Source organism: Pseudopodoces humilis, chromosome 7 (assembly GCF_049639895.1).
Source record: "Pseudopodoces humilis isolate 2021_Gansu_Grassland_sample_001 chromosome 7, ASM4963989v1, whole genome shotgun sequence".
Classification (NCBI taxonomy): domain Eukaryota; kingdom Metazoa; phylum Chordata; class Aves; order Passeriformes; family Paridae; genus Pseudopodoces; species Pseudopodoces humilis.
This window is the reverse complement of record NC_142206.1, coordinates 30,892,488-30,917,043: the sequence shown is the minus strand read 5'-3', so window position 1 is coordinate 30,917,043 and position 24,556 is coordinate 30,892,488. Positions and strand designations below refer to the sequence as shown.

At 42.7% G+C, this 24,556-nt stretch overlaps 2 protein-coding genes across 5 annotated transcripts in view; one reads left to right on the top strand and one right to left on the bottom strand.

Moving 5' to 3' along the window:
- The window catches only part of EIF2AK4 (eukaryotic translation initiation factor 2 alpha kinase 4), a 37,879-nt gene extending 32,938 nt beyond the window's left edge, over nucleotides 1–4,941 (top strand). For all 3 annotated transcript variants that reach the window (XM_014249913.2, XM_014249912.2, XM_005520348.3), the window contains 4 exons: nucleotides 898–966; nucleotides 1,595–1,639; nucleotides 2,762–2,886; nucleotides 4,091–4,941. In XM_014249913.2, coding sequence (XP_014105388.1) covers nucleotides 898–966; nucleotides 1,595–1,639; nucleotides 2,762–2,886; nucleotides 4,091–4,145 — 294 coding nt within the window. In that variant the 3' untranslated portion in view covers nucleotides 4,146–4,941. The remainder of the gene's footprint in view (nucleotides 1–897; nucleotides 967–1,594; nucleotides 1,640–2,761; nucleotides 2,887–4,090) is intronic.
- On the bottom strand, nucleotides 856–8,912 carry SRP14 (signal recognition particle 14). 2 transcript variants are annotated; one of them, XM_088057198.1, is made up of 5 exons: nucleotides 8,790–8,912; nucleotides 8,282–8,354; nucleotides 7,493–7,605; nucleotides 6,925–6,957; nucleotides 856–930 (listed from the first exon to the last, which is right to left on the bottom strand). In XM_088057198.1, exons 1-5 carry the CDS (start codon nucleotides 8,811–8,813, stop codon nucleotides 871–873), a joined length of 303 nt encoding a protein of 100 aa, XP_087913324.1. In that variant the 5' UTR covers nucleotides 8,814–8,912; the 3' UTR covers nucleotides 856–870. The 2 variants fall into 2 exon arrangements, with proteins under 2 accessions (XP_087913324.1, XP_005520404.1); XM_005520347.3 differs by lacking the exon at nucleotides 856–930 and adding an exon at nucleotides 5,757–6,583.
- Between the last annotated feature and the right edge of the window lie 15,644 nt (nucleotides 8,913–24,556).

Below are 24,556 nucleotides of genomic sequence, written 5' to 3'. Positions count from 1 at the left end.
TAGTATGTTTGTAAAAGATATTTTCTGTATTTTATTTCATTATGTTGTCTCAAACTAAAGGCCTAAGAAAAAATTCCAGGTTTTTAAAAACAAACAAAAAACCCCGACAATTCTGCCTAAAACATGATACTATAGTAATGTAGAAAACATTCAGTGATGCTAGAAACAAATGTCAGTTTTCTTGTTTAGCATTACTAGCCTCAACATATTTAGAGTACATGGTAAAACAGAACTGTAATCTTATCCCCTTTTCAGTCCAAACTTGGGTGTGCAACAAAAAAATCTCCCAATTAACAATTCTTAGAGCCCAAATAAAGAAGTGGATGTAACTCTGAGCTAAACAAACTTACTGTTTTTAGGTTTTGAATATGTAAAAGCAACATTTCCAAGGTACAAAAGACAACATAATGCAAGGCTGCAACTACATTTGTAAAGTGCTACCTTGGCAGGACCAGTAGCTTGCTCTGAAAAAAAGTGTTATAAGGCATGACCCCTATTTTGGTTTGGTGTTCAAAAGCCATCCTCCTCCTTTAGCTGGAGGTGATTCACTGCATCCAGTCACAAGTTCTCAGGTTCCTTTAAAACTTACCTAACACCAGAAACAGAGGGCAGTTTTCAATTGTTATACAAGCATCCACATGGTTCTGTCTGCTTTAGCACCATGCCAGTGTTACCAAGTGTGTACCATTGCTGCAAGTGTCTCAGCCCCAGTCTCCTTCATCTCTGCTCATCATGGATTATTACTGAAAATTACATTAAATATTTGTTTAAATCTTATGTAGTTCTATGTCTTCTTAGAAGCAGCCTCTTTTGTTCTCATTTATGCAATATTAAATTAATGCTTCTAAACTGTGTCACACAAGCAGTATTTTACTTTTGCCCATCTTTTGTTCCCAGGTACAAACAAGACTTCAGACATTCATTTCTAGCCTGCAACAGAAAACAAGTGAGATTGAGATTTTAGCAGTAAGTATTTGGCAGAAGCCTGAATTAATTCCAAATTCTTAATTGCAGTGGATGATGTCATTCCTGTCTGGAACAAACTGCCAGTTGCCTCACTTTAGCGATAACTTAATGAATCAAACTTTATTACATTTAAATAAAGGGTTAAATAAGACCCCTGCTCTGTTTCTGATACTTGAAAAGTATCTCAAATTGTGTGTATGGGATAGTTGCACGGAATAAAATTTAACAAGCATTTAGTTGTAAGCTCTTAAGCTGTAATTACACCAGCTACTGTGGTAGGTGTAACAACTTGCTCCTGGCTAGATTTAGACTTTCATTTAAGCCAACACAACTCTTGTTTGTATATAGCTTTTAGACTTCATGACCATGTCACAAAGAACTTTAAAATGGTGTATCTTTCTCAGGAAACATAACTGCCTATTTGCCTGCACCTATGTGCCGCTTCCCATAGTGGAATCTGTCATGAATAGTTAAAAAGGTTTTAATAATTTTAAACTAAGTTCCCAGTTTTAACAGCATGAGTGCTTCTCTGAAAATCAAAAAGTCTGACTCCCTTCAGCATAGCTCATCTCAAGTTGGCAAATTGGTAACAGAACTGCTAAGTATTGATTTCTTGGTACACTTACAGGTTGATCTGCCAAAAGCAACTGTGATACACTTCTTATCATTAGAGGTAAGCAATTAAGTATTGTTGTTAGAACTCTAACTAAACACAATAGATGATAAATTCTGTTCCAAATTAAGTGAAATGTAAAATACACCCATTCTAGATTTCTCTTTAAAGTTTGAATTAGGCTTAAAACTTAAAAGGATTTACCCAGGGAGCTTGACTGAGAAAAATCTTTTTGTCAAATGTTTAAGTTACACAAGACAAGACTAGGAAGTCCTAATCCAAAGCTCTGAGTTTTTCCCCCAAGAATAATTATCTAAAATTAAATCAGCTCCTCTTTTTCAGAAACCAGTAAGCATTAATAGCAGTTTTAACCAAGGTGTTCCTTGAAGCTGTTAATGAAGAACCCAAAATACAGAGGCTTTTGTTTCAAGTACAATAGCTGAAGCATCCCTTAGTGAAGTGAAGATAAAAGGGGATGTATATTATATCGACACCTTTAACAACTCAGGAACTGGTCAATGATGCAAGAAAGATGAAAGCACCAAAGACAAAGCTTTCATCTTTTCTCCAATGACAGTGCTAACTTGAGAGAGATGGATGGAGGGATGGATGCCTCTCCACCCCCTAAAAAAAACCCAAAGTCAAGAACGGCATCCTACTGGAAGTCCATTTAGTACTTTCATACCTTTTATCTGCTGCTCTGAAGTAGTGCTTGTCTGGTAATCAAAACCCAGTGAAATGTTTCAAAACATTTTTAAAATACTTTGTTCATCCAGTCTATATAAAGCATGGAGGTAGTTTATCACCTTTTAATTAAAAAAATAAAAATAAAAATTAAATGCATATGCACATGATCAGCTGGCATCATTCACTTTTGGTCACCAGTACATCACGGTTATTGTATTCTCTCCAGCACTGCCAAGCTGACACAGCCCTTTTTATTGCTTATGCCTTTTTAGCACTGAAATGTGTTAAGAAATTGATCGCTAAATTAACATTTTTTCTTAAAAAAAATTAAATCAAGTTGCCATATGTTGTTGACATTCATCATGTTTGAAACTGTTCAATTAAAGAGCATTGACATTACACAGTATTCAGAAGGCTGCATACTACTGGAAGAAGTATTTCCTTCACAAAAGAATATAAGACTGGCATAGTTCCCTATCAATTTTTTTTCCATAGCTTGATGGAGATAGACAAGCCTTTGATGCTACTGTGAGACAGCTGATGTCACGATGGCCCAAGCAGAGATCTTCCTATTTACAAGCAATTTGTGATGAAATTTACAGTCTCAAAATGGAAAAGAGGTAAATTTGTTAAGCTCTTATGGGTATGTAAACTACCTCAATTTTTTCTGTATTCAAACTAAAAGATAAGCTGCTCCTAACTTGTCTTCCGCTTTCCCCTCTCTCTGAGGCAAAAAGAAATACTCAGGAAATGTGTATAGTTCCTTCAAAACTAGAGGACTGGTCACCAACCCTCACTTACTGATAAAATGTTAAATACTTCATTTTTCTAAGTCTTTTCCAAGAAGCTGTAGAATGTATCGCCACTTTTATCTCATGTGCTGCTGTGTTAATAAATAGCAGACAGCTATGTACAGTCAGGTGTCCTGCTATACATAGTACACATACTTCTACATATGTAAATATACATGTATATATAATATATACATCTATACTGCAACATAAAAGCTCTCTTTTTTGATGAGAGGCATGCAGCTTGTCTTTCAGAATTCATGAGCACATTTAATTCCTCCTGCTTTAAAATAATACAATGGCAGTCAGGCACAGGTGGGAGAGTGCCCAGTTTCGTGCAAGTGTGATGGATGCTCTCCCAACATATACAGTAAAGCCCATTTTTGTTTTGTAAGCACAAAAACATTTATATTCAACTCATAATCTCCCATAGAATCCAGCTGGATTCTGGCAAGGCTGATACAGATAATCTGGATGCATCCGGTATGACCAGTTTTAAACCGAACCCACTTGAGGCCTGGGTATTTATGCCTAAGTATGGGTTTAATTTAATTTTTTTTTGTTCCATTTGAAGTTACTTAACCTTTAAATAAGACTAAAACTTTGGTTCCTTTTTCTTAGATGCACTAAAATTGCTCCAGGTTTGCTGTTTACTAAGGCAGCTACATATCAAGTGAAGCATTTTTTTTGTCTTTATGGGGCTTGCAAGGCTGTGAGCAACAGAACCCAAATAATACTCCATACAATGCTGGGTATTAATGTAATACAGTCCCTGACTATCTTCCTACCCTATTTGGGGCTTGAGCACTACCTAGCCATAAGCCTTTAGATCACTGAAGTGAAAACTGAACAGGCAAGGTATCAATGGAAAGAGGATGAGGGGAAAATTGCAATCACAGCCAAACAAAATAAAACTTACTGATTTTCTACTAAATCTTTGCTGCTATCTTATTGTGAGGATTTGTCACAGGAATTGCAGCATTCAAACCTGCAGTTTCAAAATTTTAAAATTGTTTTTTCTTTCCCTCTGCAGGGTTCCTGCACTTATCCTGTACAGTTACCGAGATGAATACAAAGTTTTGTTTTAGTACTTAAAGCATCTTTCATGGGATGCTTCTACAAATGGACAACAGTGTTTTGTCAGAAGGAATTTCAAAAAGCTGTAATAATGCAAGACAGGCAACTAGTGCCTTTTTCTGCTTTTTCTGTGTCCAAATTGCATTTCATGTATAATACTGTCCTGATTCTGGCCGGGAGAGGGTTAAGATTTGCTGTAGCTAGGAGGCATGGCCAGGACCCAGAGGTTCATTTGCACCACCTCAAGCCATTGCTGGGGGCCTTCCAGACAGGCACAGTGTGGCAGAGGGAGCAGTTGGGGTGTGTTGTTTCTGTGGACTCGTTCACCTGTCCTGGACCTTCTGCCACTGGTATTGTTGCTGTTACTGGTTTATCTCACTGCTGTTTCCAGTAAATTCGTACCTCAACCTGTGCTCTTTACCAGCCACCAGCAGGGGAGGGGGTAGTGAGTGGCACATGGATTCAAATGGAGCACTAAACTAGAGAATGACATTCCTAAACCATGACAAATACAAAACTAAATGCTTTCAAAATGTGGAATTGTTTTATAGGCAATTAAGGAGCAAGTCTGACTATAGCCACAGCTAGGCATTACCATGTAATTCTTGCCCCTTATGCTACATCAATCAGCTGTACAGATGTAAAACTTCTTTTAAATAGTTTCAAAATGCCTTTTATGCAACAGTAGTACTGCAACAAGCAATGTCAGTTCTAGAATTATGAAAGAATTACCTTTAACAAATTGTTTTAAACATTTTGGAGGAGTTTTTATGTAATAAAAACTGCTGAGCCTTATTGAAATACTCATTATGAGCCTTTTGTGTTTCATTTTTGGTTGGGATTTTTAACCTACTGTTTTAATTTATGTATAAAATATGGTAGACTTCAGGCTGAGAGTTGTTACAAGCCTGTGCTTGTCCTGTCTGTACTTTTGCATTGAAATCAAGCAGCAGCTTCTGTGAGATCAACACCTGATAAAAGAAAAACACTTGTTTCAGACCTGTAGAATCTAAACCAAAGACTTTGAAGAGAAACATAAGCTGCATGTGCTTGGGGCATAACCAAAGTTTTGAACTAACTTTCTTTACCCAAGTTGTCAGATGAAGTTTGAGGCTAAAGTCATAGTAATGATGGAAGTATTCTAATTACCTTCTTGAAGCTGAACTGTAACACAACCCCATCAGGAAAAATTATGCTGAGAAACTGATTTACAGCAGCCATAGTTAACTGTGTATTTCACATCAAAACACTGGATGAATATGCAGAAATGTTAAGGATTTTTGGAAACACATTGGTGTTTACCCTCCCTCCCTACTTGGTACCTTTTGTTTAAATAACTTAAACCTTTTTCTTTCTCTAACTCTAAACAATTGCTATTTGTAGGGGGTTTTTTTATTACATTAATAAATACCAACTTACTTTTTCTACCCTTTCTTGTAGCAAAGAAGAAGGCAAAGTTAAAACATGTATAGTTAATTTTCAAGACAAACCAAAAAACTTCTGAGAAATGTGAAGGTTCTAACAGCAATGTCCAAAGCAGCAGCAGCCAATCCTAAAGGCATAGATAACTGTGCCATTCCTAGCAATTCACCAAGACAAGTCACATCAGTCATTACACCAAATCAATTTTTCATTATGTTTAATAGGAGCAATTACATATTTACTTTTTACATCTGCTCATATGAAGGAAGGAAAATTCAGATCCCTGAATATACTGAAGGATGATGTTTTTAAAAAAAAAGTTTAGGTGACATGAGCATTTTTAAGCCATGTCTGAAGGGAACATGATGCAGAGTTCTACCCTCCCCCCACCCTGAACCCAGGTCAGAACAGCTGGATCAGCATGGAGTGAAGGCTCTGCAGGAACTCCAGCACTTTGCTGGCTGCCTTGGGGATATCTGCACTGTGCCATGTAGACATGGCCCTCAGATTAAGAAACAGGAAAGCAGCTGTTCCTGATAATATGGTGGCACCTGCTTTCCCTAGAACTACTGAGGCTCATCTATAAACCTGGGCATCTGTCACTGAGGCTGCTGCACCAGTCTTGTTTTGCTTCTGGTACGGTGCATTTCTCTTACCCTGTGCTACCCCCCAGACAGATTTTACACTGCAGAGTAAAACCCAGCAGTGTAAGTACAAACCAGCTGAGCGTAAAGCTATTTCAGTATAATGCTGTACATACTCCTGCCATACAACAACCCAAAGAAAGCACCTCTGCTCTCAGTTTAAACAAAAGTACTGATCACATCCCAGTATCCTGCTGGAAGGAAAGCCAAAGACAAGTGGTAACTCAAAAAGAAATGGACTTTGCTTTGAGCAAGGGTCAAGTCTATTATAGTGCTGGTGACACACCATCCCATCACTGTGTTGCTTTACTCTTCTTGGCCTTGCTTTTCTTGTCTTTCTTCTTCAAGCCATCCATGTTAGCTCTTAGCAAATTTGAATATGCCTGAAATAACAATTAGAACCATTTAAAAGAACTCCAAATACTTAAATGACAATACACAAGAGGTAACATTTTATGTATTACTAATGGCCAGTTATCTGCCTTTTTCCAGAGAACCATGCTCTTACACCCTGCACCAGGAAAATACTGTTTCTAAACCAATGTACAAGGTTAGGCAAAATAAAACAGGATTTTTTAAAAAACAGATTAAGATAAATGGGTAGTCTGAGTTAGTTTCTGTGGCAGTTCAGCACAGAATCAACCTGTTCACAGGTGTCCAGTGCTTCCAACAGACCACATGTACTGCTTATGGAAAAGGAGGATAAAAGCCATACAAAACTTACCATCTGGAATTTATTTACTTCCTTTGAGCTCACCTACAAAAGTAATACTGGAGGTTAACCATGAAAACTCTGGTTTCTATTACAAACCAAGTATCAGAACGTTTACCCATCAGTTAGCATCTGGTCTTTTTAGCAGGAGTTGGATCAACTTACCACATTCAGTGGTCAATGTGCTGTACTGGTACATCACAGGACTTCACTGATTTAGAAAACTGAAAACATTCCTTGATTAACAAAACCCTCTACAGGCCATTCATCCTTAAGTCAATGTTTTCAAATGGGAGGAATGTGAAAAAGCATTCAAAGAAAGGTTTGATTCACTTGTGGGGCCATAAATTGCTGCAGCTCAAATCAGCAGCTCTTTCTCCAAGTAACATTTTTCCTTGTGTCATATCACAGAGCAGAGCTAAAGTCAGCTAAAGCCTTTTCCAATCCCCCATTCAAAGTAAATACACACCAGGTTTTCAACTTTCAGTTAACATTTTCTCAAGTTTCACTTAAAATATGGAGCATTAAATCAAAAACACACAGAGGCACTAATCTTTCTAACCTAAAATTTGTCACTTACCACTGTGCTAATTTTCTTCTTTCCATCAGTTGCTCTTAGGAGACACTTATTGTCTGCTGGTTCAAAACTTTCTACATGGCCTTTGCGTGGAACTGGCTTTGTTCGGCCATCATCTGTATTGAAAAAGAATTTTTATTCTTATTTCATTAAAATCTACAGATGCCTTCTGATGTGAGATGTTAAGAACTGCTCATGAGCAGATCTGTAAAGCACCGGGAATTTCAGGCCAGCTGAACTAACGCTGCTGCCAAATTGCTCTTACTCCAGAACCCCAGAAGGATCTGTTCTGTAAACTGCATCTGCCAGAAGAAATGGAAGTAAATCCTCCCTCAAGGTGCTGTATGCCCCGCCTGCTCATGCTTTAAATGCACGTCAGCCTGCTGCCTCCTGCCTCGATACATTGCTTCTCTAGTAGTGCCAGCTAGCCAGGAACCAGAGGAACATGAACACTCAAAAACAACATCAAAACACTCCTTTCCTTACAGAAAACGAAAACATTCCTTACAGAAAACGAACGATTTTCACTTACTGTTTGACAATCAGAAAGTCACAGTATTTCCTGTAGTTTGAAATACAGTCTTACTCAAAGGTTATTAATACTAATAGTACTAGTAAATACACTAATAAATGTAGGGCTAATACATCAGTGCTCCAGCTGACGGGTTTGTCCCTATGGCCGCTCTTGTCTCCAGATACCCTAGATTACAACTGTATTGCTTAAAATACCTGACGACAGCAGTCAGATTTATAGGAACACCTCTTTAATCCAGTAACAGACTCCAAACTTACATTTCTTCAGCGTTATGAAAACGCTCCCGGAAGTCCTGCACTTTTGGAAGAGCCTGGTGAGCTCCGTCAAGAACTGCAAGAAAAAGAGACGCGCCCGTGGCTGGGGGCCCCCACACGAGCTCCGAGCTCTTCTCCCCGCGCCGCGCCGGCCCGGGCTCTCTGCCACCCGCGGGAGAGAGGCAGCACCGAGGGAAGACCAACTCTCGGCTTTCCCCACGCTCAAGCTGCAGGACACGAAGTCCCAGCCAGGGGCGGCCCGGCCAGCGGTTCTGTCTCCGAACACGAGCTCTGAGCCCCCGCACATCCCGAGGCCCCGGCGCTTTTGCCTCGCAGAGACAGACCCCGGGGACCGGACCGTTCCCCTCCCCGCCAGTGGCTCCTCCACCGCCGGAGCCAGCGTCGCCGCAGGGCTTTGCGGGCCCTCCCTCTGTCTTTCTTTCCCTCGCTCTCTCCCTCGCTCTCTCCGCGGCGGCACACGGGGCAGGGCCCATTCCCGGCGGGCCCGTACCTGCTCGCTCTCCAGCAGCACCATCCTGCTCCGCTCCGGAAGGGCCACGCGCGCATGCGCAGCGCGGGGAGAGCCACGTCAGCGGCGCGGGGTGGGAGGGCCCGGGGCGGCCCCGCTCCCGCCCCCGCCCCAGCTCCTGCCCCCGCTGCCGGGCCGAGCGCGATTCCAGCCGCCCCGCCCGCTTCCGGAGCCCGCGTTCCCTGGCCCACGAGGCGCGGTGTCAGTGCCCAGGCACCGGGAGCCGCTCGCAGGCCGCTCCTGGGAGCGGGCCGTCGCCCCCCGTGAGGCGGGACTGGTGCAAAGGGCCCCGCTGAGCGCGGCTGGCGGTGAAGGGCGGGATGTGAGACTAAACGAACCAGACTCCTGGATCTGTGCAAAAACAGCAGAGGGGAAACCTGCGCTTGGCAGGGCCGAGAGGGCACTCCACAGCCCTTGCACTTGAAGCTCCTGAGGGGTGGTGGATTCTGTACTGGGAGTTTTCCGTCAGGCCCGTGACAGTCGGTGCAGGAGTGCACAGCAGTATCACGTGGCCTAGCGCCTTTTCGTGTTTATCACTAGGAAAATAGATCTGTTTTTTTCCTCCACGGCCTTAACAAAAGTGGAAGATAATGCCTTACAGATTAAAAGGAAAAACAGCTCTCAGACTGATAGGTGCTTGATTCCCTGAGGAATTAATACTGTTCATTTATGAGCTCTGGCCTACGTTCTAGACGGAACTGAAACACCTTGCATTATCGTTCTCATGGTGCGGGGGTTGTGTCGTATATGAAACAATGCGTGATTATCAGAAAGCCTAGTCACTCCTAAAGTCCTTTTTAGAGTCCACAGTTACTCGCGGTCCTTTTGCAGGTTCGGCGGGAGGCAGTAGAGGGTGCTGTGATTGCACACACAGAAATGAAGCTGCCTAAAGAACAAGGAAACAAATACCCAAGAAGCAGGTCATTGCAACACGGCCATGGTTTATGAAAATCTACCAGCTTATTAAGGTAACTCCATTACGTTAGAGTCAGGGGAAGTGTAGAGAGCCACCACTACTTTCCCACATCGTGGGACTGTAGCATCCTCCTGATGCTTTTGCACTTATTATTTGCAGTTGAGGAGGAATGACTTAAGTAAATTAAATTCCATTGTTTCTCATGGCATTAAAAAACTCATTAAAAAGGAGGAATATGTTATTGAAACCTGAAAACAGGCGTTCTCAGGGGACTCCATCAGTGCTGTGGTTGGAAGTACTGATAGGCCAAAGCCCTGTAGAAGTGTAGGAAGCGATGGTCCCTGCCCTGCCAGCCTGCAGTCAGTGGGCACAGCGAAGATGGGTGGATGCATGGAGTCATTGCTGACACATACTTCCTCTAACCCTGGCTGGTTGCTGGAGAAGTAACACACTCCTGACAACAAGAGGTCAGGAGTGTCAGACAGGTTTTGTCAGAAATCAGAGTAGGGTTGTGTTTTCAAGAGAGCCCTGAACATGGACAATGTAAAAGTGTTGCAGGTTTTTATAGGCAACTTGTGAAAGAAGAGCAGAAATGGAAAAACTAAAACAATTGCAACATACTCCCCCTTGGAAACTACCATGGTCACAGGCACTGGAAGGCAGAAGTACATTTCCACTCATGCTTGCCAAAAGAGAAGATGGGTGGTCTCATAGCTGAAACAAAGGGACTACAACTCTCACCTGAATTCTGACTGTTGACTTCACCAGAGAGGTCTTGAGTTGCCATAAACTGCTCTCCTAACTTCTCTGTGCCATAGCTCTTCTTTATAAAGGTGGAGAAGCATGATATGTAGTCATTCTCTTAAACCTCTGACACAACAAAAAGTATCAATGCCTGTGGGAAGGACACCACAGGGATTTTTTCCCTTAGTCTCCCTGCTCTGTTCGGTTGCTGAGGCGTACCTTCGGGATGCTGCGGCCATAGTGGTGCCCATCTCGATGCAGCTGAGGTGTCAGTAGCAGTGTAGGTGCCACATCAGGGACTCTACAAAGATACAGGGCATCCACCTCTCCAGGCAGATTCTTTGCAGGAATCTGTGACACTAAAGCTCTGGTTCTGCTGTGTGCTGGAAGAAGGGACAAAGAGGAAACTGCTGTGAAGAGCTCCAGAGAGTTGCATGAAGGTTATGTTTTCCAAATCTGTTGTTTTATCAGCAATTTTTTTGGAAAATATATTTGTCTCTCTCACTGCTAATAAAAGAAGTGGCTCAACTGAACTGTTCAATTTCTTTCCACAAGAAAGAAGGAGGATTTTTTTTTTCTTTTGCATGTGTGTTAGCTTATCTTCCTGATCTTGAAATTGTTTTTCAAGCCAGAATGTCACAATTTAATTGAGGGAGAAGACTTAATCACAACTTGCAAACAAGGTGAAAATGGAACATTTTTAACGATCCCTTTCCAAAAAATAGATGGAGCAGGGGAATGCTGACATTGCTTTACTTTTGCCAAAGGCTGCCAACACTCTGAGGGAATAAGCTATTCAGCTGGCTAAAAAGTGCTGAACAAACACTGAAGGAGCTAAAGGGATACTCCCAATCATGATATACTCGCTTTTCACTCTATCTCCTGCCCCAGTCTGATGTCTTTCCCCTCACCCCATGCCCTCACAAAAAAAAAAAAAAGAAAAAAAAGAAAAATAAAAATATAGAAAAAACAGACAAAAGAAAAAAAAAAAGAAAAAAATAAGAAAAGGCAGGTTGGATTAAAACAGTAGCAAGAGGAATTGGTGGATTCTGAGAGTTGGCAGGGGTATTAGTATTTTGTAACCTGATCTGTCATGTGACCAGGGCCAGGCAATAAAAATAAGTCTCCTACCAGCCCTCCTGTTTGCTCAACTTTATTATATGGTGTCAGTGGAGAGCTACTTTTTTTTCTTTCTTTCTTTTTTTGGCAAAAATTTAGCAAATGAAGCCACCTGAATCATTAAATCCTGAAGGAAATCTGGCAGAGGACTGGAGGAGGTTGTTGCTGTGCTTCCAAGTTTTCCTGGAAGCAAGCATGTACTGAAGAGAAAAGGAGAAGGTGAAATCTCTCCTAAATGTGGTGGGAGGGGCAGGAAGCAGAAAAACAAAACTATTAGAAGTAAATTAAATTCTTGATCAGCCTTAGTAGAGGTTGGCAAAGATTTATTTGAATTAGCCAGCAAATATTACTACTCGTTATGGACTAGCACACACACATATTCAGCTGCTGCACACCACAGTGAGCAGAAATGTAATAACATACTGTAAATTACAGTTTGTTCACCACAGTGCTCGAGATGAGTTAATAACAGATAATGGCCCACAATTCACAAGTGGATCATTCTGGTAACTCTCTTTGATCTGTAAGTTCAAGAATACCACGTCAAAGTATAACTATGCACAGGAAAAAGTCAGAGTTAGAGCAAAAGCCCAGTAACTGCCTTCCCCGCCTTTACAAGTCTATCATTAGCACTGTAAAAACAGAGATGTACACCTCACTGCCTTACTGGCCTCACCAGATCTGAGATTAATAGGCAAAGGAAAAGCCTTCTAGAGCCAACATTTAATAGAGGCTGGTTGGGCAGAAAGACTATTAACCCTGGAATAGCTACCAAAACATCCCTAAGCCCTGTGCCAGGGGAGTAAAGAAGAAAAGTTTTAACAAGAGGAAGAAACAGTTACTCTTTTTGTCTGGTATTAGGTGGATTTCCAACAAAGCGATCAGTTGGTTACATTTGCACCAGTGAATGTCAGTCCTGAGATTGGGTCTTAACCTGCTTTATAAGAGAAAAGAAATAAAAGACATGCAAGGGGACAGTGATCAGAGACCTGTTGATCAATATAGATACAGAGGCACAATCAGTGTTATTCACCTCATCAGCTGATAACCCTGAAAAAGAGAAAGATTCTGAATACCTTATAGATTCTGACAGAGAACTAAACAATGCATTTTAGAAAGATCTTTCTGAGACCACATTATGCCACCAGAAAGCTACTGAGTGAGAAGCTTTTCCTGGCGAGAAGGCCAACTTCCAAAGAGAAGATCTCCTCAAGAAAGAGGTTCCTTATGTCTTAGGAACCAATTCATTTACCCTAAGCTCTTCCCTAAGCATTTCTGTTCATTTTAGTGAATCCCTCCTTTAATTTAATATTATGTCATATTTACACATAATGAGTTTCAAGATAGGTTAAGTGTAACCTTGAGTTCAACAGACTTACTTTCATTGTGTAATAGCAATGTTAACAGTGATTTATATTTTGTGAGGGAGACCAGGAAATAGATATGGATACCTTTCTTAAAACTCTAATGCACCACATTACTATTGTAGTGCAAATCGAAGCCTATCTGAGTGAGAGACAAAAAGACTGTTTGTTGGAAAAGGCCTACATGGTTTTGAAGTGTTATCCAGATTTTAGAAAGTTTCCCTGTCAAGGAAGATAAAGGATGTATATTTACCACATTATCAAGTGTCTCACACATGCTTGAAGTGGTTTTGTGACAAGCCCTCATCTCACAAAAAATGTGGGGGAAAAGGCTGGAAGAAAAGTGCAGATGCAGAGTTGTTCGTCTGTACAAGTGATGGTGTCATCTGTGCTCTCTAAGGAGACCCTGCAATGGCATGTATGTCCTGAATCCATGAATAATGCTGAAGCACTCAACACACTTCTGGGAACAATGAAATTAAAGAGCCAATTGATTTAACTCCCAAAGTGTGAAGAAGGGCCTAGGGACAAGAATCAATGTGTCATCATATGTATTTAGTTTGAAGGACAGAGCAAGCAAAAGACAATCTCACATACCCCCAAATCCAATGCAAAACACTGGAGGAAAGTGATCAGATAAAAAAGGAGAGAGATGCGATATGAACATCCATGTTCGTCAAAACACGTGTTTTGGTTGGTCCTGGTAACTTTCAGCTGCGAGCAGAGCAGAGTGTAAGAACAGCCTGTTCTGAAGGAGTGCACCTGCGAGGTGACACAGCTGAGCTGTCCTGCCTGTCCCCTCCTCCTCTCGGTCCTTGGCCTGTGGCTGCTGCCACCACTGCTGGGAAGTGACACTGCACTGCACACACAGACATCAGCTAGAGACTGTGAGGCCGTGAGCATGGCACCGCGGCTGTGTGACGGAAGCGCTCAGCATGGTTTCAGTGAGTCTTTGTAAGCCATCTGTGAACTCCACAAGTGCAGGAGCAATCCTGTACAATATGATGCACCTTCTGGGTGCTCTAGAAACCAAACTTCACATCTCCTTTCTCCAGTGGGAAGAGTATATCTAGTCATCAGTTCATTTAGTATGGCAGGTTTTTAAGTAGACACAAAATGTCTGGTCAAGAGCTGTGCAAAGCATCAGGGAGGTAATTAAGTTGGAGCTCAAGAGTAATGAGGTGACAGAGATTAGGTTGAGCATCATTTCTTTCACATCAATGTGTCCTACTTTCAGAAAGACAAAAATGCACTTGTGAAAAATTTCCACCAGACATTCACAGTGAGGCTACAGGAATTTTTTAAAACTATATAAATTTCTAAAAGACCAAATGAAGAATATCACAACATAGGAAAAGCCAACAACTAAACAAAAACAAATCAGTGGGAATTTTAGGTCAACAGAATGTCACCAGGGAGGATAACACTGTCCTTGATATCAGAGATCACCTGGGGATGTGTAATTAGAAAGGGAGCCACTGTCATTGCTATCCTCCATTTGCAGTCTCATCAGAAGGGCAGAAACCCCAGCACATGTATTCTCTTGATACTGTGGGGTGTTGGTGTCTCAGGAAGAAAAGGGTCACCTACTACTTCACCAGCACTATTTCCTGCCTCTGTTGAGGATGCCCAGCAAAGCGAAACCTGGCTGGACTTCTGAGGTTTAAGGATCACAACAAAAGCTGCTGTGCCTGTAAAACAATAGTTTCTTCATAACTCAAGTAATGATGTCCGATACAAGATCTGCACATCACAGAAAAAAGGCAGTCAAGTTAGTTACCAGACTAGTGAGGTGACAGAGACTGGCTTAGACATCATTGCTCTCGCTTACATAAGCCCTAACTTTGGAAAAACAGAGTTTTAACTGTTAGCACCAGATATTTCCAGTATGATTCCCTTCTTGTAAGAGCTCCCAAGCATACCTACTTATTCAAGATTCAATGGTACGTTTTGCTCTTCCTTAAAGACTCCTCCAAATGTCCCGACACTTTCTAGGAACAGGGTGGTGTGGGGAGGCCACTTTGCACAGCCAGCAGCTGCCCTGAGCTCACTGGGTCAGCGGCTGGAGGAAGCAGTTTCCTGTTTTGCTAGTGCTCAATGCCACTTAACAATAGGGGGAAAGAAAAAACTGCAGGATCTAGGCATTGCAAAGCTGTTTTCTACATGAGCTGTCTGCCTGCCTTCCCCCTCCGCTCCAGACACCCCCACCTCACACACCCATCCCCAGCTGGTGGATGGCAGCACAGGAGAGGAGGCAGAGACACTCGAGGCTGAGGTGTCAAGGGCTTGAAGGTATCTCTGCCGTATAAACAGCCTGGACCCCATGTAGGTGAGTCTGAAACAGCAGGCTGGATATTACAAGTTTGTGTCTTTTCTTCTGCTCTCTGTAAGAGGGAAAATGAGAATCACGTGCAGTGCTTCTGGAGCTTTGGTGTCAGCAAGCGTCACTTGTGCCTTCTTACAACACCTGAAACATCTCGTCCATCATAGGAGATAGATTTCAACACCATCCTGAGATAACCGTTTCCAGCAGTGGTCAGTTCATTAGGGCAGGAACAGCACGGGCCGTGATTTCTCATTCTGCCTTTCTGAAACATGTCCTTCTTCTCTAGTGGTTTGCTCAGTGCCAAATCCTTAATCCACTCTTATCAGCTCATGGAGTGCTTTTACTCTCCTACTTGCCTCCTACTGCCTACACACTCAGGCAACATCCCTTGCTACCCTGACATAGTTTGGTTGTGGTGATGTCTCTCCGTATCCAAATCCTACCTCACTTACTGGCTTTATTGAAAGTTTCTTCTGGGATTAAGGGTTGCAGGGGGTACCTCTGTAAAGCAGAAGAATCTAAGCATTATAACTGTGAGTGGAGCCACACAGAAACAGGAAGCACAGGTGCCCAAACCTTAATCTGGGTTGGTTGCTCTCCCTTTATTTCTGCCTCCCCCTCTGTTTCTAAATACATGTTGTCTTCAAAGGCACACAGGGCAGCAGACAGGAGCCCCAGGCAGATTGGAAGTCACAGGCTCTTTGTTAGTGCTCAGGCTATAGAAATCCCAGGTGAGTCATCCCTGCTTGCAGGAGCAGGTAACCTAGACATTGCCAATCAAGCTCACAGAGCCTTAAATGCAATCCTGACAAGGAAATTATCAGAAGTAATGCAGATATTACAAATGCAGTTCCTTTGTTACTGCCTGTAGCCTTAAAAACTTCTGTGACAACTGAGCCCTGCAGCTTTCAAGGTTCAGGAGTGGCACTGCTTGAAGAGCCAGTGTGCAAGTACTGCACTAAGTTTACAGAATACTGTGCCAGAAACCTCCTTATTGAAGAATTTATTTTGTTAAAACTTTTGTTTGTCTGTTTGTTTTTGCAGTGAAACCTCAACCCCACCTGTTGGTTTTGGTGTGGGATGTTTTTTTCAGAGAAGTTATGATTGGGCTATAAAGCCAGTAAAAAAAAGCAGTAAAATTTTCAGGACTTAAACTGCCAAGCACACAGAGAAGTTTTACAGAGAGCTCAGCCAGTGAGACATAGTAAATGTAGGACATCTATCATGCTTAAACCTTGTAATGACCCAACATTGTTTTATCATCATCTGAACACAGCAGGAGAGCTAAAACCACACTGAACTCCATTGGAGGAAGAGCACTCTAGGTCTTTATGAAGAACATTACAAAAAGGATATGTTTGACACAAAAAAAAAGCCCCCATAAATCCTAGGATGAAAGCAACTTTGTCTATGCTAAAGGTTTACCTAAGATTATTTTGCAATCAAGGTATGGTGTTCTCTCACCTTCGTCTTTCTTTTCATTGTTTTCCCAGACAAGACTGAAGAGTATCATTAATGCAATTTCTAGAAGGCATCTGTCATCTGTCACATGTGTTTATATATCCATGCCTACTGTGTACAGTCTGGGAAAATCCCCTAGTGTCCTTGAGGGAGAATAAAGACCACAGGGATGAGCAGTGGCATGACACCAGCTACCCATGGAGCAGCAGTGTCTTCAATGTTGCATTGCACTCCATACTCTTAGGACAAGTTAATTATCAGGTTAGAGGAAGATAATTAACATAGGAAACAACATCATTATTCAGCAAGACATCAAATGCTATCTTGGGTGCCTGTTACACTTGCTCAACCAGTTCAGCTCTTAACAGTGTATTAGTCATCTGACCACACTGAACATCAATCTTTCACTCCTCATTACACACTCAAATACAAGCTACAGTATAGACGTGCTCCATCCTGTAATTACAATATATAGCTGTGCTATAAAATCTATTATGTCTAGAGGTTAGACTCAGAAACAAATTAATTAATTGCACTTTCTCCACTTCTAGACTAAGATAAGATTTTGTTGCTTCTTTTCAGTAAAAGACTGCTTTTTCTGTAATTAACATGGTTTCCCGTAATAAGCAGCATGTCAGCAAGAAACTCCTCATACAGGGGCAAGCAACAGGCATTTTATCATCACAGGGCACCTGATTATCAGTATTATAAAGCTATCTTTTGGCAGAGAAGTCTTGGCAGCAAATATCCTCTTCAGTGTGAGATTAGCAGTTCTGCACCAGGCCAGAGCCCAAGTGACAGCTCAGCCTCTGGGTGCGTGCCGTGGCGGCGCTGCATGGGGGACGCAGCCCTCTGCACAAGTCGAGTGCTTTTCCTTTGCACTGGGTGACAAGGGAATGCCTTCATGCCTTTCAGAGGCATACAAATTGAAATGCTGGATTTAAATCAGATTACATGATTTGTCAGATTGCAAATGTCAGGGTGGCCTTTGGACTGTTTGAACACAAGAGTCTGGAGAAAGCTAATATTTTGAGGGCTCTGTAAATAAGGTTTTCCCTGGTTTTTTGCTCTGTAAAGGACAGGACCCCAGACTGATTCCCCAAATTCCACTGCTTGTGGATCAGAGTAAGGTGATCTTCCTAGGGACCAGGACTGCAGTGTGGCAGGAGAATGCACAGGTCTTGCACTCATGGGTGCTGTAGTTAGACAGTGTGGGTTCAGAGAGGCACCAGAGAGACCACCCCATCCTGGTTGAGGAAGACACTCATTCTCCCAAGAATGATTTTACCATTTCTTTTTCTCCTTTCCCACAAAAAAAAAAAAATTTAGGGGGTTTGTTTCAGTTCCTTTTTTCCTTCAATTTTCCACTCTTGTTTCCCTCTGTCTCTTTCCTCCCTATCAGTCACTTCTTTGTCGCCAGTTGCCATTCTTCACTACCCCGGTCATGCACCTGGCTGTCACCCAGGATGGCTTTCACTAAGCAGGGCAGTGACCTCACTAATGTAGGGACTTCCCTGCCTCTGGTGCAAGCTGAGGCACTAATGTCAGAGCTGGAGCAGCCACGGTGCAGTCGAGCTTGGAAGGTGAATCTTTTTGCTATTTAAGACAGGGCAGTTCTCACATCCCAGCACAGCCATGTCCAAAGGGAGAGTGTTGTGCTGCTTGTGGTGTGGTGTTCTGGTAAAGCAGTTCAGGCTCCTGTAGGACTCAGGCACGCCTGTATAAAACAATTGTTTCCTACCCAGTGCACCCACAGTTTAAGTGACTTCCATAAGCTTAGCATGCTTAGAATCTCTAGGGAAACTGCAGTGTGTTCAAAGAGCAAGTTGGGAAAGTCCCTCTCTATGCAGAATGGAAGTCTCTGGCTGAGGAAGAAGACAGGTATCACTTTCTGTCCCTTTCTCCACTGTTTTGCTCCTGGTCCTAAGCTACAAAACAAACCCAGGATTTCAATCTGCAGCTTGTTCTCAGCTGATCCTGTTGCAGGGAGCAAGTTCCTGGCTGATTCACGAGCAGTAAAAATAAACAGTCTGGGGAAGGCAGGGAGGAGGGAGGGAGACTGGTGGTTACAGAGGAAAAAGTAGGAGCTACAGCAGCTGGTGTTTTCTTTGCTGGTTCTTTTCAGAGGATTTAGGCAGGTTGGAGATGTAAGTGATTAATGGAGAATGATAACACCTCACCCCCCTCCTCCTTCTCCTGGAAGGAACATGAGTCTTTATGCATATCACTGGTCTCTCAGCTTTAACCTTTCCAAGATTTACACACTCCATCCACTCCAGTGCAGTGCTGTGGAGCTGACAGCACATCTGGGTGTATTAACTGTACACTCTGTGGTTTTTACAAATGCTTAGGTTTTGCTCTCAGTGTTTGGAAACGCTGCACTCAAAGCCGTGAGACTTCCCCAATGGAACTGACCAGACTGAAGATGAACTGCCACACAAACTCGAGACTGTTTTTGTTTTCTTCTAGCCTCTGATGCACGTGGAGTAAAGGCCACAGCTATGTATTGCAGAAGTAAAATGTGCCTCCACAGTGGCTCCCAAAGCATATTTGGGAATCCTATACAAGTAGCAGAAATCCTTTTCTGTCCCCCTCCATAGGTATGTCAACTGCTTTACCAAATACTTCTAGGGATCCCACCCCCAGCTCTGCTCAGGGCTGATCATATCACAGCACACTTCTGTTCTCTGCTGCATGGTTAAGAGGTCTGCTTTCCTCCTGCCTTTCTTGCACTCGAGAAAAGCAGAAATAGGTGGGCAAAGGTGCATGCATAGCTTCTGCCATTGATGAAAAGGAATTGCAACAGAGGTTTTGTGTTACAACTTTAAGGACGAGATTCCCACCAGGAACAACATAAGACAAAAGTTAAGGAGATGTTACTTATTATTTGTCTTAAGCAGGACTGATGGAGGCATAAAATTAATAATAATAGTGTGCTACTGAAATTTACTGAAGGTGAAATGGCACATCAACAGAGAGGACAAGTAGAATACCAGGAAAAAATGTGATTACTTCAGAAATTCACAGCATAGAAGCATGAACCTAGGCAGCAGGAGCTACTGCTGCTAAGACAGGGACACAGTATTTGTAAGAAACAGTAGTGAATAGAGACCAAAACTTATTCATCATTACAGGATAACTGAGCCACCAGTGTGACATAGCCATGGAAGAGATAAACACATGCAGAGGATATATTAGACAAGATACTTTGGTTGATTAGAAAAGTGTTTACCACCATTGTGTAAAGCAGTATCAAAGCTTCATCCAGAATAATGCATACAGCCCTTGTCACCCATATTTATGGAAAAAAATAGACCACAACCCCTGATGGTCAGGAAAATGAGAACTGTCCTAGAAGACTAAAACAAACTGATTTGATAGCAACAAAACAAGAATGGATGAGCAGGGACAGGATTATTTAAATATGTCAGAAAAGAAAACAACAGGGAGAGAGAATTAGTCATTTAAACTAAGTCATGACCTTAACACAAGAACAAGATAGTGTATGAAATAATGACCAAGCTTATATGAAAAATTTCCATTAAATTTAACAAGGGAGAAATAGAGAGAGCAAGCTTAGGATGGAGCTTCACAAATTATTAACATAGTATGATGCGGAAGGTCCCACCAGACCTTTTCCATCCCAGGTCCTGGTATGGACTTTGCAGATGCATACATATGAAAAACAGCATGTGTGTTTACTTACAGGGTGATTTAATTTTTAATGATCAGGACAGGGCACTGTGAGGTACTGTTGAGAACAGGAAGCTGTCATGTCTTGGTTCCTGGTTGAAATTCAGACCAGACTGAGTGTGGCTGAAGGAGAGACACCCAACTGTTCATTGGTAGCTTGTTTGGGAAATGAGCTGCTTTAAACTCCAAACAGGTAGTTTTCTGTCACAAAATTGCCACTGCCAAAAGTGATGATGGTGATAAGATTTGCAGGCAATCTTTCTAGCAACACCAAAGATTGTCTGGACAGGGAAAACAGCCAACCAGTAGCGATGTGCGGTGTAGTGGAAGGTAGTGGGTGGAAATCACACAACCTGTTACCTGGCCTGAGTCCAGAGAAGGACCCAGGTCCATATCACTGCCCACAAAGCACTTGTTCATTTGACTTCACCACTGAAAGCATAGACCAAGACCAAAGTGAACGGTGGTACCCTGTTAGCTCTCCCATGGCTTGTGGCAGCTGCCATGCTCTGCCAGCAGGACACATGCATTTACACACGCTTCCCATTCCCTGAGCAATGCATTAACCACGTGCTTGCAAGGGAGTCGTGCTCCTCTCCTGCATCTCCCAAGAGCACACCCACCACCAGGTACTTGGCTTGTGGGGCAGGCTGGGGCAGGAGGACGAGAGGCCTGGTAAAGGCTGAGCTAGTCACAAACACACTAGAGTTTTCTTCAGTTTTAAGATCCAAGACTGGCTTTTGCCAAGACAAGTGCTGGCACATCCTGCAGTAAAAGGGAGGGGGAGTGCAAGGGCATGAGGGAATGGGGTGGAGAGGGAGACCAGGAGAGACAACCGATTATCTTTTTTTCTACCATGCTGGTCCTGTGAGATAGGGGAAATTTATAATGCACGTACATACTCCAGGTTTTTCCAGGGCTGTCTCTAGCTGTATATCATATTTCCAGGGGTCAAATGTTTATACATTTTGTCTACAAGAGTAAAAATGTGTGTTTTTATTGGGGAGTGACGGATCACAGGAGTGAGCCAGAGTGCAATACATTAAAGAAAAGGCAAGTTGCTTCACTTCTGTGAGGTTAGCTAAGTGGTATAGGCTCTGTGCCCCATCTTGACCAGAACTGGTTTATCAGTCAGACCACAACACTTTGACTGCATTGCATCCTTCCTTGTGAACAAAACCAAACCATCTTGAACGACACCTGAGGACGCTTGTTTATTAAGCTTATACCAGTTTTGAGAAGTCTTACATCTTTTGATATGTAAATGCTTTCCTGGAATCAGTCTGCCCACATAACTCGTTTAACCCACAAGACACAGTAGTTGCAAGCAGTGCCCTGGCAGCCAGGAGGGCCAGCCCTGTCCTGGGGAGCATCAGGCCCAGCATCACCAGCCAGGCAAGGGAGGGGATTGTCCCCTCTGCTCTGAGCTGGGGCAGCCTCACCTCCAGTGCTGGGGACAGTTCTGAGAGCCACAGTATAGCAAAGATATGAAGTGTTAGAGAACATCCAAAGGAGGGCAACAAAGATGGGGAAGGGTCTAGACGGGAAACCAGAAAAGTAGTGGGTAGGGTGGTATCACCCTGAAACTAAGGCCTTCTGATTGTTTAGAACAATGGTTATTTTCTTCGTTATTTTCCTTTTGATTGTTTAGAATATTGTTCATTTTCTCTTTCTTCTTTTTCAAAGAAGAAAGGGTGAGATGTCTCCCTGAAAAATAAGCCTTCTGATTTTGTTTTCATAGTTTTTAGACACTTTCCCAGGAAAGTAACTATAAACATAGATGTTTACACATTCCTTCTAAGAAATGTCTTTTGATGGACGTTCCGCATGACCAGTGTGATTGGGAAGGTGGTAACTTAATTATCCAATCCCTGGTCATTTTCAAGAATCTATAAATACTGGAGTCAGAAAATAAAAGCTCTCTTTTTTCTATCACACCCCTGAGACGTGTTTGTGTGAATCATTCCGTGTCCTCTAGTGACAAGGGTGACTTGGTCTGCATCCAGGAGGAGACCTCATAGCTGCCTGCAGCTTCCATACCAGGAGAATTGGAGGGGCAGGTACCAATCTCTTCTCTCTGGTGATCAATGACAGGACCCGAGGGAATGGCCTGAAACTTCAAGAGAAGTTTAGGTTGGATATCAGGAAAAGGTTCTTTACCCAGAAGGTGGCTGGGCACTGGAACAGGCTCCCCAGGGAAGTGGTGATAGCACCAGCTTGACAGAGTTCAAGATGCATTTGGACAGTGCCATCAGGCATATGGTGTGACTCTTGGGGTGGTGTGCACAGGGCCAGGAGTTGAACTTTGATGATTCTAGTGGGTCCCTTTCAACTCAGCATATTCTATGAGCGTAGGTTTATGAGGAGTAGTGTAGTCAGATCTTCAACATTGAGAGAAAGAGGGGAAATCAGAAGATTACTGCACAGAGGTCTTTGCTTACTTTTAGAAAATGATAAATCCAAGTACCATTTGGATGCACACTACTTTGAGTCTGTCACTATAGGCCACTGAAGACTGGCTATTACTCAAACAGGTTTTTATGCAGTTCCTTCTCAGGAATCATGCCATCATTCCTTCATAGGGTAAAAGGATTGCTGCTTTGAAAGACAGACACTGCTTGTAACTCACCTTTATTGAGGAAGTTTTAGGGAACAAGGTAGGATTTCTAAGGCCTTGAACAACCTGGACTAGTGGGAGGTGTCCCTACCTATGGAAGGCAGGGGTTGGGACTAGATGATCCTTAAGGTCGCTTCTAACACTTAACATTCTATGATACTTATGCTAAAGCCAGGAGTCCTATGAACAGCCTACAGGGAAAACAAATCCACATTTCTCACAGGGTAAACTAACTGCTTCTCACTGGTCCTGCTTTAGTTGCTGCCTCCGAAGGCAATTTTGTCGTTGTTTTTTAATGGATTGCCTCAGAGTTGATGGAGAGATACTTCCCACAGGATGACAAGCCCTGCAGCCCTTTAGTCATCCTGCATGCATCAAGCATGAAGCACTCCCAAGTGGTCTTGTAGTATTGCCTATGCCACATCACTGCCTTCTCCTGGTCCCTGCATTACCAGTGCTAGGTGCTTGTTTTCCATACTCAGCCAGTTCAAGCATTTCCCACTCAGAATTGCAGTGCTTGGGGTCTTTTTGTAGCTACCCTTAAAACAGGAGGTCTGTCCCCCTTGGCCTCGAGTATCTTTCTGGGTACCCCACAGCATACTACAGAAACACAGGCGCTCGCCGAGTTGCCAATTCAGCCAGGAGCAGGCTGAGGCATTGGGTGTGAGATATGGAGGGTCTGCAGCCACCAACAACATGCTTGGCACAGCACAAGGCATTAAGGGAGACAAAGCCCAACCTCAGCAGGAAACCATACCTGACTTCCATGTGTGTTTGTGTAAGGCAGGCAGCTCTTGAGGACAGTGTCATGTTTTAATATGTGTTTAAACAGAGCCTAGCACAACAAAGTCCTTAATCCAAACCAGAGCTCTTAAGTATCACAGTAATGCAAATTAAATAACACTAATAATACACTTTCCCTCTCTACTCGCCAGGTCAGGCACCCTTGTTGTCATTGTTGGGAAGGAGCTGGGCTTCACATCAAGCTGGGACACATCTTCAGGCTAAGCTCATATAGTTACTGCCCATTAGCCAGGCTGCCCTGCTGGACCTGCAATCAGGCCTCCTCCTGAGAGGAGAAGTATGTTTAGTCTATACCCAAGAGAAGTGTTAATGTCATTTATCCTGTGTTTGCCCCAGCTAAAAGCACATGTTTGTACAATTACCAGGGTTCAGCTAACACTGGTATTTTTGCATGCCACAGCAGTTTGGCTGTGTCAGAGTCTATAGGACCTTTTTCAGAAAGCAGATAAAATGGAGTTGGTAGAGAAAAGTTCTCAGCAGACATTTGCTGAATGTGTACTTTTTAAAATAGTCCATGCCAGTTGCTGTCATGAAATTTAATGAAAGTTCTAAGACTTCTAGCAAAATATTTCTGATCCCAAAAGAAAATATGTTTCAGTCATTTCCATCTATTCTGTAATCCAACATTATTAGTTGGCCTATTTCCCACAAGCAGAGTGCTGTACAGCAGGTAATCCTACAGACACAAAGCTTGTCACAGTTCAT

What these genes read in the sequence shown, in the direction of transcription:
- SRP14 (XM_005520347.3), bottom strand. Translation starts at nt 8,813, where the DNA reads ATGGTGCTGCTGGAGAGCGAGCAG. An exon ending in TGCTGCTGGAGAGCGAGCAG is followed by an intron (nt 8,355 to 8,789) that starts GTACGGGCCCGC and finishes TTTTTCTTGCAG; the next exon opens with TTCTTGACGGAGCTCACCAG. An exon ending in AGAAGAAAATTAGCACAGTG is followed by an intron (nt 6,958 to 7,492) that starts GTAAGTGACAAA and finishes TTACTTTTGTAG; the next exon opens with GTGAGCTCAAAGGAAGTAAA.